We start from the raw sequence: 15,750 nt of genomic DNA on the forward strand, positions 1-15,750 counted from the left end.
TCCTTTTGCCCTACTTCGAGATGAACATCTCCCTGCACTGTGCTCAGTGGTTATCATTCAACTAGCATTACCAAGAAATTTAGTGTTCATTCATTAAATTGTTTTGTTCTGAGATATTACTATGTACTAAATAATGGTGAGAAATTTGGTAAAGCATACTGTTTAAATGCAAACCTGGATGCCTGTGCATGTGTCTTGGTACGCATGCTGGACAGAGATGCACATTTCTAGCATATGCAAATATGTGTCTATGTATAATGTAAAAATTCAAGGACTTCCCTCACTTCTGGCCAGCCACCTTAAGGAAAAGAGAATTTTAGGTGATTACAAGATCAGAATCCTGGTGTTAGTGTACATGAATAATGGTCACAAAGATGATGATTCAGAGGGCTGAGAGTTGGGGGTCGGGTTAGCTCAGTTGGTTGGACGGCTGTTTCGTTATATGGAGAGCCGACAGCAAGGAATAATCAATTCCTTTACTAACTGAGGTTATTCATGAAGGCCCCGCCATCTCAACTTAGCCTCTTGCTTGAGGTGTGGTGACCCAACAAAGAACAACGAACAATACAGCACAGGAACATGTCCTTTGGCCCTCCAAGCCTGTATCGGTCATGATGCCAACCTTTGCCAAAACCCTCAGCACTTCCTTGTGCCGTATCCCTCTATACCCATCCTATCCATGTGTTTGTCAAGATGCCTTTTGAACGCCATTACCACAACCTCCCCTGGCAACGCTTTCCAGGCACTTGCCACCCTCTGCGTAAAAAAACCTGTCTCGCATCTAAACGTTGCCCCATGGACATTAAACCTATGCCCCCTGGTGACTGACCCCTCCACTCTATCCATGCCCCTCATAATCTTGTAGACCTCTATGAGGTCACCCCTCAACCTCCGTCTTTCTAATGAAAACAGTCCGAGTCTACTCAGCCTCTCTACATAGCTAACACCCTCCAGACCAGGAAGCAACTTGGTAAACTACTCTGCACCCTTTCCAAAGTCTCCATATCCTTCTGGTAGTATGCCGACCCGAATTCGAATTGTGCGCAATGTTCCAAGTGCGGCTGCCCCATGGTTCTATACAACTGCAGCATGACTTGCCAGTTTTTATACTCGATGCCCCGTCCAATGAAGGCAAGCATTCCATATGCTTTCTTGACTACCTTGTCCACTTTTGTTGCCACCTTCAAAGATCTGTGGACCTGCATGCCCAGATCTCTCTGACTTTCTATATTCCTTAGAGTTTGGCCATTTACGGTATATTTCCCCTCTATGTCCAAACTTCTGTCCATTACCTCACATTTGTCCGGGTTAAACATCTTCTGACAATCCTCAACACTATCTGCCACTCCACCAACCTGGGTGTCACCCGCGAACTTACTAATCAGGGTTAAATCACTACCAGTCAGCTCTAAAAGGGGAGAGCACCCTACGGCCCTCAGGAACTGTGGTGGTATTTACAATTGTGTTCATGTGACTCAGTATTGTAGGCCCTTATCAGTTGCAGAGATACAATATCATTTTTGTAGGTAAATATTTAGATGGCTCTAATATGTTCTACAGATGGACGCCCTCAATGGGAGGTAGAAGGAAAAATTATCAGGGAGAAATTTCAAGGGGTAAGACATTTAATTTTCCTTTTTAATCTTATTCCAGATGGTAATATTTAGACAGTCTTGTATATGTCCTGAGTGGCTGCCTATTACATTGGATAAACATTAGAAGATTAAAGTACATTTTTTCAAGTTTTGTCCAAATGATGCTGAGCTGCATGAACTGTGAAGATGAAAAGCAATCTTGATCAATTACTCCTCTTATCTATGTTGACTTGAGCAATGAAAGTTTTGGGGCAGGATTCTCTGGTCCCCCAGCCGTGTGTTTCTTGGTAGCCTGCCATTTGATGGTGGCGGATTTCTCTACTCCAGCAACTTGTCAATGGGATTTGCCTTTGAAGCCACCCCACATTGCCGGGAAACCGCGGGCGGGGGTGTACTGCCGGTGGGAACAGAGGATCCCAACGGGCAGAGAATTCCGGCCTTGGTCTTTTTGACTTTTTCTAATGCTGTTTACTACCATTTGGGCTAAGAGAATGAAACCTGATTACATAATTGATTTTCATTTCAACTAATTTTGAGCAAGAGAAAATTCATCTTAAATTGTTTTTTTGAATTATGTGCAAAATAAGTAGCATTGGAGAATTCTACAAATTCACACACACATCTTAATCATAGTATTTTTGCAAGTAAATCATATTAGTATTTTAGTTCAAAAATCAAAATTGGCTACTGACTTCAAAATATTAATCTGGCTTAGAAATTGTGGTCTTGTGGCAGAGTTACTACGCCTGTTAAACTCAGTCAAATTCCATTATGTGCCATTATTCTACTTGTAATTGGAAGCCTTTGCTTTTTGGTTCAAGTTTTACAGAAACCTATTTCTTGGATGCCATTTATATTTTTAATTTGAAACTATATGCATATTTGGCAGATATTTCATTATTTTAAGGTTTTGATCCCCTCAGCATCTCCTAAATCCGTTTTTCTTTTCATTGTGGAGTTGAAAGAAACTTGAAAGATACCAAGAACTGTTGTTGCAGTTTTTTTATAGCTGATCTTAATTTACTGTTCAATATTCAAAAGCCATCTTGATCATAGATGAAATTTACTTTTTTTTTACTTTAAATATTGTAAACTCAATTGTGCATGAACTTATTCTTTGAAGTTGTCTTCTTGCAGGTTAATCTTGTTGTTGAAGTCCCTCCATACCATAATAAAAATATAACGTCTGCAGTTCAAGTTCAATTTTATGTTTGTAATGGAAAGAGAAAAAGAAGTCAGTCCCAACGCTTCACTTACATGCCAGGTAAATCATTTCATTCAGTTGGTCTAATTTTTTACTGCAAATACAAGGGGAATTGTATTTTCTCTTTGTAAAATTACAATAAAATGCAATTTTAAAGAAATATGCATTGTTATTTCAGTACTGCATTTGGACTTGGTCTTCAAATCAAAATCATTGTTTCTTCATTTAGTTAACTAAGAAACAGGGTAGCATGATGGGTTGCAACAAACATTGACCTCCCCTGCCCAGCAGTTCAATGTCTGAAAATTGGAATAGCTTTGCTATCTAGGGGTAGTTACAGTTTTCTTAAGGAAAACATATTCATTTTTCTTCACCTGAACCATTCTGGGACCAGTGTTCTAGCGAATAGGATAAATAGGTGGTCACAAGGACTTTAAACTAGTAAGTTGGGGGGGAAGGGAAATATAAAGCTATGGACAGTATAATGGTTAATGGAGATCAAGGCAGCAGGTTACGTGACAGGTTATTATGTAGAGATATGGGTTCAAAGACAAGGAAAATTAGGAGAAAGGGTAAGAGGAAAAATAAATTGCGAAAAGTTACTGATCAAGGTGTTAGGATTCATAACAAAGACATTAAAAACAGCATAAGTGTACTTTACCTGAATGCTTGTAGTATACGAAATAAGGTAAATGAGTTGATGGCGCAAATCATCGTGAATGACTATGATTTAGTGGCCATTACTGAAACATGGTTAAAAGATGGTCACGACTGGGAGTTAAATATCCAAGGGTATCAGACTATACGAAAGGATAGAATGGACGGTAAGGGCGGTGGTGTAGCTTTGTTGTTTAAGGATGGCATCCGGGCAATAGCAAGGGATGATATTGGTGCTATGGAGGACAAAGTTGAATCAATTTGGGTGGAAATCAGGAATAATAGTAAGGCGAAAAGGTCACTGATAGGAGTAGTCTATAGGCCACCAAATAGTAACAGGATGGTAGGGCAGGCAATAAGCAAAGAAATAACGGATGCATGTAGAAATGGTACAGCGGTTATCATGGGAGATTTTAATCTGCATATCGATTGGTTTAACCAGGTTGGTAAAGGCAGCCTTGAGGAGGAGATTATAGAATGTGCCCGGGATAATTTTCTGGAACAGTATGCAATGGAACCTACAAGGGAACAAGCGGTCCTAGATCTGGTCCTGTGTAATGAGGCAGGATTGATTAATGATCTCATAGTTCGGGATCCTCTTGGAAGGAGCGACCACAATATGGTGGAATTTAAAATACAGTTGGAGGATGACAAGGTAAAATCAAACACTAGTGTTTTGTGCTTAAACAAAGGCGATTACATTGGAATGAGAGAAGAACTAAGGTAGACTGGGAGCAAAGACTTCATGGTGAAGCAGTTGAGGAAAGTTGGAGAACCTTCCGAGCAATCTTTCACAGTGTTCAGAAAAGGTTCATACCGACAAAAAAGAAAGACGGTAGAAAGGGGAAAAATCGACCGTGGATATCTAAGGAGGTGAGGGAGAGTATCAAATTGAAGGAAAAAACATACAAAGTGGCAAAAATTAGTGGGAGACCAGAGGACTGGGAAGCCTTTAGGGGACAACAGAAAGCTACTAAAAAGGTAGACTATGAAAGTAAACTGGCTCAGAACATAAAAGCAGATAGTAAAAGCTTCTACAAATATATAAGACAAAAAAGAGTGGCTAAGGTAAATATTGGTCCTTTGGAAGATGAGAAGGGAGATTTAATAATAGGAGACGGGGAAATGGCTGAGGAGCTGAACAGGTTTTTTGGGTCAGTCTTCACAGTGGAGGACACAAATAACATGCCAGTGACTGATGGAAATAAAGATATGATAGGTGAGGACCTTGAGATGATTGTAATCACTAAGGAGGCAGTATTAGGCATCTAATGGGGCTAACGGTTAGACAAGTCTCCTGGCCCTGATGGGATGCATCCCAGAGTGTTAAAAGAGATGGCTAGGGAAATTGTAAACGCACTAGTAATAATTTATCAAAATTCACTAGACTCTGGGGTGGTCCCAGAGGATTGGAAAGTAGCAAACGTGACACCACCGTTTAAAAAAGGAAGTCAGCAGAAAGCGGGTAATTATAGGCCGGTAAGCTTACCTTCGGTTGTAGGGAAAATGCTGGAACCTATCATTAAGGAGGAAATAGCGGGGCACCTGGAGGGAAATTGCCCCATTGGGCAGACGCAGCGTGGGTTCACAAAGGGTAGGTCGTGTCTGACTAATTTGGTAGAATTGTTTGAGGACGTCACCAGTGCAGTAGATAGCGGGGAGCCAATGGATGTGGTATATCTGGATTTCCAGAAAGCTTTTGACAAGGTGCCACACAAAAGATTGCTGCATAAACTAAAGATGCATGGCATTGAGGGTAAAGTGGTAGCATGGGTAGAGGATTGGTTAACTAACAGAAAGTAGAGAGTGCGGATAAATGGGTGTTTCTCTGGTTGGCAACCTGTAACTAGTGGGGTCCCTCAAGGATCAGTGTTGGGCCCGCAGTTGTTCACAATTTACATAGACGATTTGGAGTTGGGGACCAAGTGCAATGTGTCAAAGTTTGCAGATGACACTAAGATGAGCGGTAAAGCAAAAAGTGCAGAGGATACCGGAAGTCTGCAGAAGGATTTGGATAGGTTAGGTGAATGGGCTAGGGTCTGGCAGATGGAATTCAATGTTGCCAAGTGTGAGGCTATCCATTTTGGGAGGAATAACAGCAGAATGGATTATTATTTAAACGGTAAGATGTTAAAACATGCTGCTGTGCAGAGGGACCTGGGTGTGCTAGTGCACGAGTCGCAAAACGTTGGTGTGCAGGTGCAACAGGTGATTAAGAAGGCTAATCGAGTTTTGTCTTTCATTGCTAGAGGGATGGAGTTCAAGACTAGTGAGGTTATGCTGCAATTGTATAGGGTGTTGGTGAGGCCGCATCTGGAGTACTGTGTTCAGTTTTGGTCTCCTTACCTGAGAAAGGACATATTGGCACTGGAGGGAGTGCAGAGGAGATTCACTAGGTTGATCCCAGAGTTGAGGGGATTAGATTATGACGAGAGGTTGAGTAGACTGGGACTGTACTCATTGGAGTTTAGAAGGATGCGGGGGGATCTTATTGAGACATATAAAATTATGAAGGGAATAGATAGGATAGATGCGGGCAGGTTGTTTCCACTGGTCGGGGAAAGCAGAACTAGGGGGCATAGCCTCAAAATAAGGGGAGGTAGATTTAGGACGGAGTGTAGGAGGAACTTCTTCACCCAAAGGGTTGTGAATCTCTGTAATTTCTTGCCCAGCGAAGCAGATGAGGCTCCTTTAAACAGTTTAAAGAAAAAGATTGATGCCTTTCTAAAGAATAAAGGGATTCGGGGATATGGTGTATGGGCAGGAGAGTGGAGCTGAGTCCACAAAGATCAGCCATGATCTCATTAAATGGGGGAGCAGGCTCGAGGGGCCAGATGGCCTACTCCTGTTCCTAGTTCTTATGTTCTTATTGATGATTCAGTGCAGATGTTGGGAAAACTTGCTTGGAGAATATAATCAGGAAAAGCCGAGAATGATGAGGGTGAGGGAAAACTAATTCAGTCATGCAAACCCAAGTATGAGGCAAAATATATGAGGGCAAAGAGTTCAGCAGAAATAAAATGTCCCGATGATTTCCAGCATATGTGGCTATTTTTCTTTCTACCCTACAACTTCTCTACGTGCTGGCAGATAGACTGTTTGGTTTGGCAGCAACCAATTGAGTTATGACATGTGAAATGGGAATTGCTGCTCCTTTCAAGCAAAAATATGACCCGAAGAGAATATTTCAGAAATGATTGGCATATGACATTAGGGTTTTTGCTTATACTGGACAATGTAGTTACTTCTTCAATGGATTGGGCTGGAATTTACCATTAAAATAATAGACTGATGGTGTTCACTATCAATTATGTGCAAAATGGAAAGTAACTTGAGGCAAGTACAGATGCACAGTTAAACCCCAAAATCTGAAAGTCTGACATGACCCACTCTCATAAACTGCATAAACACAGCATTTCTGTCTGGCTTCCCATTCAAATTTATTGTGTGAAGTGCCAGTAGTGATGTGATATAGATGTGGGCTATACTAATAATGTTAGGGCTTGTCCCTTTTAACTACTTGTTTACTACCAAACAATCTCTCTTTTGGGCAGCACGGTGGTGGAGTGGTTAGCACTACTGCCTCACCGCGCCGAGGATCTGGGCATGTGCAAGGTTTCTTCAGATGTTTAAAAGTCCAGCTGACCACATTGTATCTTGCCTTCTCATGCACAATTCTGTTCTAAAAGAATTGGTGTTCTGGGTTAAATATATACAGGGAGGGGAGAAGGGATATAAAAATGGTTGTAACAGTTAAATGGCCATCACTAGCTTTTATTTTTACTTTTGATGTTGTAGTTTAGTTTTTCTCCATTTTATCAAATCTGAGCAATGAGAAAATATTTCCCATTTAGTGGTAGGCTAGATTTTGAGGGTCTAGCTGAACTGTTCTTTTAAACCAGTGTCTTAATCTCACCGTTATTTGGTGGTGCAGTTGGAAGATAAAGTGACTGGAAGATCCTATATTTTTCTTGTCAGATTTTTCCTTTGGGCTTCTGAGTATTAATCATTTGCTGGTGTTTAGACATTTGACAAGGTACAGAGGAGTGACAGGCAAATATTATTCATGAAATTGTAATGGGAAATGTCAGTAGGCCTTTGACCAGTGAGGCCAGGGAACCTCAGTGCCAAGCCAGATTTAACACTAGGAGGCAATGGCTTAGTGGTATTGTCATTGGACCAGTAATCCAGAGACCCAGAGTAATGCTCTGGGGACCTGGGATCAAATCACACCATGGCAGATGGTCAAATTTGAATTCAGTAAAAAAATCTGGAATTAAAAGTCTAATGATGACCATGAAACCATTCTCGATTGTCGTAAAGACCCATCTGATTCACTAACGTCCTTTTGGGAAGGAAATCTGCCGTCCTTACCTGGTCTGACCTACATGTGACTTCAGATCCGCAGCAATGTGGTTGATAAATGCTCTCTGAAATGGCCGAGCAAGCCACTCAATTCAAGGGTCATTAGGGATGGGCAACAAATGCTGGTCCAGCCAGCGATACCTGCATCCCATGAACAAATTTTAAAAAACCGATAGGGAACCGAAGCAATCATACTGACCAGTTATCAATTTTCCTCTACCCTGGTGCAAAAAGATTGAATCCATTAGCACTCCCACTCCCACCATTGTTCCTGCTGAAATTAACTAACTTGGTACATCATAGAATTATCATAGAATTTACAGTACAGAAGGAGGCCATTCGGCCCATCGAGTCTGCACCGGCTCTTGGAAAGAGCACCCTACCCAAGGTCAACACTTCCACCCTATCCCCATAACCCAGTAACCCCACCCAACACTAAGGGCAATTTTGGACACTAAGGGCAATTTATCATGGCCAATCCACCTAACCTGCACATCTTTGGACTGTGGGAGGAAACCGGAGCACCCGGAGGAAACCCACGCACACACGGGGAGGATGTGCAGACTCCGCACAGACAGTGACCCAAGCCGGGAATCGAACCTGGGACCCTGGAGCTGTGAAGCAATTGTGCTATCCACAATGCTACTGTGCTGCCCTTACTATATAACATACTAAGGTTCAAACTCAATAAATAGTTCCTTGATCAGTATCACTTAGGATAAACTCAAGAGTCATTCTGAGAGCTCTTTTCAATTTATATGAAAAGTTGCATGCCACAATGAATATCCTTCTAAAAATGTTTTAGCACTGATACCTCACGGTGCCGAAGACCTGAGTTCGATCCCAGCCCCGGGTCACTCTCCGTGTGGAGTTTGCACATTCTCTCCATATCTGCGTGGGTCTCGCCCCCACAACCCAACATGTGCAGTGTTGGTGGATTGGCCATAATAAATTGCCCCTTAATTGGGAAAAAAGAATTGGGTGCTCTAAATTTATATTTTAAAAATGTCTTCCCAAAACTCTGGTAATGACATTTGCATGTAGCACAGCAAAACCTAAAGAGATATAAAGTTAATTGGGAAGGTTCCCCTGTGGGGAAAGAAAGAAATCAAAATGTATTGAATAAAAAAAAAAGGTTTAATTTTGTAACAGTTTGAGCTTTGCTTTTCTAGCGTGTATATCAGAGCTCCTTGATTATTGTGCTCCTTGATTATATTGCCTTATCAGATACACAAGGGGACTTAGAAGTCCTAGTTCAAGATCCTCTTAAGATTAACGTACAGGTTCAGTTGGCAGTTAGGAATCAAATGCAATGTTAGCATTCATGTCGAGAGGGCTAGAATACAAGAGCAGTGATGTACTTCTGAGCTTGTATAAGGCTCTGGACAGGACAGGATCTGGCCAGACCCCATTTGGAGTATTGTGAGCCGTTTTGGGCCCCGTATTCAAGAAAGGGTGTGCTGGTCTTGGAAAGGGTCCAGAGGAGGTTCACCAGAATTATCCCTGAAATGAAGAACTTGCCATAAATGGAGCGGTTGAGGACTCTGGGCCTGTACTCGTTGGAGTATAGAAGGATGAGGGGGGATCTTATTGAAACTTACAGGATACTAAGAGGCCTAGATAGAGTGGGCGTGGAGAGGATGTTTCCACTGGTAGGAAAAACTAGAACCTGAGGGCACAGCCTCAGACTGAAGGGACGATCCTTTAAAACTGGTCTGATGAGGAATTCTTTCAGCCAGAGGGTGGTGAATCTATGGAACTCTTTGCTCAGAAGGCTGTGGAAGCCAAATCACTGAGTCTCTGAGACAGAGCTAGATAGGTTCTTGATTAATAAGGGGATCGGGGCGATGGGGAGAAGGCAGGAGAATGGGGATGAGAAACATATCCGCCATGATTGATTGGCGGAACAGACTTTTTAAAAAAAATTTAGAGTACCCAATTAATTTTTTCCAATTAAGGGGCAATCCACCTCCCTGCACATCTTTGTGTTGTGGAGGCAAAACCGACGCAAACATGGGGAGAATGTGCAAACTCCACACAGACAGTGACGCAGAGCCGGGATCGAACCTGGGACCGTGGCGCCGTGAGGCAGCAGAGCTAACCACTGCACCGCCGTGCTGCCCTGGTTGGCGGAACGGACTTGATGGGCCGAATAGCCTAATTCTCCTCCTATGTCTTATGGTCATATTGCTGATTTTCCAACCTTTTGCTATTCTCAATGGACAAAATAACTTCTGAATAGTAAGATTGTTAGTATCGCAATTTGAGCAAGGTTGAAATATTCAAAAATGTAAGTAATTGGAGGGGGGGTGCAGATTAGCCCAGTGAACTAATGTTGCAGAGGATAGGATGGGAGGAGTGTTGCAATGATATTGCATCTGGGAAGTGGGGGAGCAGAGTAATGAAGCCAGGACTTTGGTGTCGGGACCTGGAGGAGTTTTCCTGTTTTAGTCCAAAGAATGAGTAAAGATGCCATTGAGGCCATATGTAAGTTATGGGGCTACAATTTAAATTTATACTGAGGCTCCGGCAGGAGTCCAGCAGGATCCTCTCACCTTCTACTTAAACCAGCAACAGAAGCAGGGAAATGGCAGGAAATGGAGAACTCCATTTTAGCTGTATTCCTCCTATCCGGCCAAGAGCTGAGAATTTAAATCCCCTGTTATGTCTGTTTGTGTAATGTTTAGCTATAGTGATGCCATCGAGCTGTAAAATAATGAGATATTATATCAAAGTTGAGTGCTCGTAACGCAGCCTACTTGATATGTTTCCTGTTTTCATTGCATGAAATGTTCAGTGGACCAATGATGGATCAGGACAGTTGGCAGGAAGTGGCTTGTTGTACTGCTAAGCAGCAACCAGTTATTATCTGTAAACCACGGTCTTCTGCTAAACTGGCAGAAGCTGAGGCTTGAACTTGTCGCAAATTGTTTGTCGCTAACAACAGTACACGTGTGGGCGTATGGCACTCAAAGCATTGGGAAAGCAGTGTGAAATGTGTAGGCTTGAGCTGTCATCTGAGCATTTGAAGTAAAGCAGCCAATCTTTTTGGTTACTTGTTTCAAATAATCGGTTTTAAGAATTGGTTTATTTTAGAAACTGGTTAAAATTGATGCCGCAAAGTTAGTGTCCTCTTTCAAATCGAAGCTACTTTTCATTGCATTTTCGTTGCGTTACATATCTTCCCTTGCTTCAATGCTATTTCTTCCCGCTCCATAAACAGCCCCATTCCTCTTATGTTACTTGCTATTTAAAAATCATTCTGTCTCAGAAAATAAGTCAGCTTGACTGCTGCAGGTCTGAAAGATCGTGGGGCGGGATTCTTCGACGGCCCACTCCGGAATCGCGAAATGCAATTGGGCGGAGAATCGGTTCCGACCGCGAAATCACAGCGGGCGCCAATTTCATTCCAAATCGCAATTGTCCGTCGCCTTGACAGCGGCGTCAATGCGTTCCAGAACGCATGTCCAGTAAACACCATTTGCATATCATTAGCAGGCTCGACCCGGTATTCTTGGGGGGCTCTGCGATTCTCCGCCTCCAATGGGCTGAATTCCCGATGGCGAATTTCACTTGTGTTTTTAAAAATCGTGAAACCGACGTCTTGGCTGCTGACGGAGAGAGAGGGGGCACGGAAAGTGAAGAGGGGCCCCCAGCCCCTGACATAGTTTGTTGGCAGTGGTTGTTGATGGCCGGGGGGGCTTCTGCCAATTCGGGGTAGTGGGGGAGGGGGTAGGGTGGCCAGGAGGTGGGCTGCGAGGTCGGGGTGGATGGGCACGAAGCTTTAAAAACAAAAAAAAAGTGCAAGTCGACCAATCCTGCCCCGGCATCAACACTTAGGGCTGGATTCTCCGATTTTGAGGCTATGTCGTCATGCCAGCGTGGGAACAGTGGCGTTTTACAAGTCAAATTTCGGAGCAAAACAGTCCGTTTGGCTGGGCGCCAAGTTCTCGACGGATGATACCACATGAGACCGATACCGTCGGGAACTCGGCCAGTCGGGGGTGGAACATCGGGGTGTGGGCCTCAGGCAACATCCTGAGGCCGTAGATACGGCGTGCGCCGTACTCTGAGGGTATGCCGTTTTGGAGGGACGGAGCATGGCGAAAGCGGCACTGCCCCTGATCTGGTCGTAAACTGGTATTCTCCAGCCAATCACCGAACGTGATTATGGCATCGTCGACCGGAGAATCCCGCCCATTGTCTCAGGAAAGGAGAATCCAGCCCCATATGTTTGCCAAATCTTTTAGCAGATTCATGCATTTGCTTCGATTTCCTTTCTTTTTGGGAAAAGGTACATTTCTCTGATTTGATGACTTTGTAGGTTTACCTCTTAAACATGAGAAATATTTTATGGAATTACGTGGGAGCACCTGCAAAGCACAGAACGTTGACACACTGCACCTTGTCATAAGTGTTTTGAAACCTAAATTTTGGAAACCTGTAAAATAGCTTGTTTTATGGTATTTTACCATCTTACGAAAGTATAACAGCTACTGTATTGTTTTTCTTGAGTACTTGGCATATATGAAATTAAAGGATTAGAGTTGGTAGCCAGGAGAGTAATTTACAAATCTTTTTGACAGGAGGTTTAAAACAAAGACAAATAATTAGTTTGAAATGTGCAGTTTATGGAGGCAAGAGACCAAGGTTTGCCAGATGATTTTCCAAGTGCATGACTGGATGAGAATTGGACCGTGTACTGACTTACTTTAAAATGATAGAAATGGAGATCTATTTTCCTTGTGCGCAATTGGTGTTATGCATAATATGTTGCAACCTTCCTGTCATTATAACAAAATATATCCTCCAACCAAATGAGCAATGCCATGGAAGATCCACTGGTGTGCTTTTCAAAAAAATAGGAAACTATAATTGTGAACTTTTATTTATAATTCAGTGAGACAGGAAACACATTTGTTTATAAAATACTTAGATTCAACTGTAAATGTAGATTCTTAAATCAAGGAAAGGCACTTCATTTTAAAATATCAAAACAATTAAACTTCTAGTGAATTTGAAACTGTTAAATAGAGCAGTAGAAGTGGTATAAGTGATTGTACTTGGTCTTCAAAGTTGAGTGGAGATGTTGAAAGTAACTTAACATTTGTCACAAACTATTCAATATCTTTAAATGGAGACAAAACTACCCATTTTCCAAGTTTTGTGATGCATCTGGCTCCACTGCAAAATCTGACTTTGTTCAGAATTTTTCAAACTGACTATCGCTCTTTTATTCCTTTGCCAATTGATTAATTCCACTCAAAAAAGATTAGGCAAAGATCCATGATTATGGAATGATTTTAATATACACCTTTTAAAAACTCATCAATAAGCCTAATTATAAGCAGCTTTAGATGCAACCTTTCATCCCTTGAATCTTCCACGTGTACTTGACAGTTTGCAGTTCTGCCATGGGGATATATGAACTATACTCTTTTTAAAAAAAAAAAAGAAAGGTAAGTGCATTTTTAAAAATGTCTTAACATTGTTAATTTTTTTTACCTTGTTTTCTTAAAATACAGATTGTAAATATATGTGTGTTATGCAATTAGATGGGAATTGCTTGGAATTTTGTGGCCCCAGATTAAGATTGTATTCATAAATTGTGGGACTGAGTTGGTGTGAAAAGCAAGTGCATTCTGCTGCAGTGTGCATGTATTAAGCAGATGTCTTCTTATGGAGTGAGCACTACTGCTGAGCTACACTTTTGATTAGACTGCAGGAGCCGAACAGTAATTGCAGTGAATGTAATTTCAGACTTTTACATCTGTTTCTGAAGGAGGAAAAGTATCCCCATAAAGTTCTACTTAAGTAGTGTAGTTTATATTATTGTGCTCAGAATGTTAAGATTTCACCATTGGTGACTTGGTGGGTAAAAGTTCTACCCTTGTATGATCCAGCGCTACAGATCAAAAGATTTAGTCGCAGGTTTGGGCTAAGTTCCCTGATCAGAATAAGAATGTTTACCTTGCCTTAGTGGTCCTGGGCTAAGGAAGAGTAAAATCAAGACCGGAATCAAGAATTCTCATTGTCTATGACCGCTTATACTAAATGGCCAATTGGATTTGGTTCTAGGGCCTGCCAGCGTCAGAAAATATGATTGTCTTTATATAGCACTTGATGACATTTTTCACATCCCGTAAAACGTCATATCCAAGAATTCAACTTTTGAAGTGATGTTACCTCAGTCAATGTGGCAGTCATACTGTAAGGAGCTAGATTCCGAAATAACAGTGAAATGAATGCAGATTGTTCTGTTGTTACTTTGTTGTTTCAGTTGAGAAATATTTGCTCCTCATCGAATAGTGTCATGGGATCATCTTGTCCTTGTGAACCACCAGAGTAGTCCGATAGGGTCTCTGACTACCTATAATTGCACAGTTGGAAATGCATTTCTCATTCAGAATTGCACGAAAGCGTCAGATTGTGTATTCTAATCCTGCAATAAAGTTTAAGCCCACAACCTTTTGAGTTTGGTGTTCGCCAACTCAGATGAGTTGATACTGAAGATAACATTCGGCAACCTGACACCATGGTATCAGCAAAATAAGGTATAAAAGTGGATGCATTGATGCATTAATGGCATATATTATTCACTCCACCTGGACTTAATTTGTCTTTTCTTTTTCTTCACAGTTTTAATCAAACGGGAGCTCACGGATGAGTTAGAATTGCCCACCATTCCAGCCCTTCCAATGTCCGTTGCACACACTGCAACATCTGGTCTACATCAAGTTGGATCTCAGCTGCCTTCCACAGATACTGGCCACCATCATGACAATTTGGCATCTGCTTCACAGAGGAACCTCGGCCCTCCAATGCAGCAAACGTATGCACCAATGATTTCTCCATCAGTAGCGTGTATGTCACACCTATCAGGAAGAAGCATTAACCCAGGTTCAGAATGTCCCATTATGCCTCCCATGAGTCACCAATCCTTCCCAACACCAGCTCCACCTATCAGACCTTCTTATCAGCCTATGCAATCTAACATGATGTACAATGGACAGCCAGGTCTTCCCATGAACTCTGTTTCTAGCCAGAGATATGACAAATTATCCTATGAGCCTGATGTCGCTTGTCCACTTCAAATCAACCTTGGATGTCAACAAATGCAGCAAATGTACTGTTCTCCAAATTCAGGTCCAGCTTCACCATCTCCAACAGCAGCTCACCCTTTGGGACATTCTCCACACTCTGGACAAAACTCACCACAGCTACATAGCACGAGTTTAGGAGGTCTGTCAGCACCTCCTCCATTGACACATCACAATGTGTGTGATCCATTGCCATTTCCAACACCAGAGAGAGCATCGATGAATATTAAACAAGAACCAGAGGATAGTGAGTTGCCTTTTCAGGCTATTGGCCTGCAGGATATCACACTTGATGATGGTAAGTAATGCAACCTAACTTTTAATTTTATTGTTGAAAAGGATATTACCAAAGGATTAATACCTAAATTTAGGAAACATATATGCATAAGATAGCGATTTTTCAGATCAACTCCTCATGCACAACCTCTTGAAATTGTACTCTCTTTGGAAATTGTGTGTTTAAGTGCAATTCTAGAAATGTTAACTGTTGACAGAAAAACAGATTTTATCTTTTTTCATATTTTTCGTCCCCACCTACGCAAACCAAACACATCCTTTTAATTAGCTGCCAAGTTGAAATGCCTATTATAAATATTTTGTATCTGTTATGTTGACCAGGAAGATGGTAAATTTTTCACTAAAGTTGAAATCCTAGGAACGTCAGAATCATATGTCATCAAGAGCAAGGTTATTGGTCAAGAAAAACATTACTAATGTAATAATAAAAAAAAAATGCTGGAAATATTCAGCAGCTCAGACAGCATCTGTGGAGAGTGAAATAGCATTAATGTTTCAACTTGATGATCTTTAATCAGCTCTGAAACATGTT

At 41.7% G+C, this 15,750-nt stretch overlaps 1 protein-coding gene across 3 annotated transcripts in view; it reads left to right on the plus strand.

Annotated features, from left to right (window-relative positions):
* Nucleotides 1-15,750, plus strand: part of nfatc3a (nuclear factor of activated T cells 3a) — a 205,285-nt gene that overhangs the window by 118,190 nt on the left and 71,345 nt on the right. For 2 of the 3 annotated variants that reach the window (XM_072518290.1, XM_072518291.1), the window contains exons 7-9: nt 1,561-1,616; nt 2,733-2,859; nt 14,461-15,219. In XM_072518290.1, coding sequence (XP_072374391.1) covers nt 1,561-1,616; nt 2,733-2,859; nt 14,461-15,219 — 942 coding nt within the window. The remainder of the gene's footprint in view (nt 1-1,560; nt 1,617-2,732; nt 2,860-14,460; nt 15,220-15,750) is intronic. The other variant, XM_072518292.1, reaches the window with a different exon arrangement.

Source organism: Scyliorhinus torazame, chromosome 10 (genome assembly GCF_047496885.1).
Source record: "Scyliorhinus torazame isolate Kashiwa2021f chromosome 10, sScyTor2.1, whole genome shotgun sequence".
Lineage (NCBI taxonomy): Eukaryota > Metazoa > Chordata > Chondrichthyes > Carcharhiniformes > Scyliorhinidae > Scyliorhinus > Scyliorhinus torazame.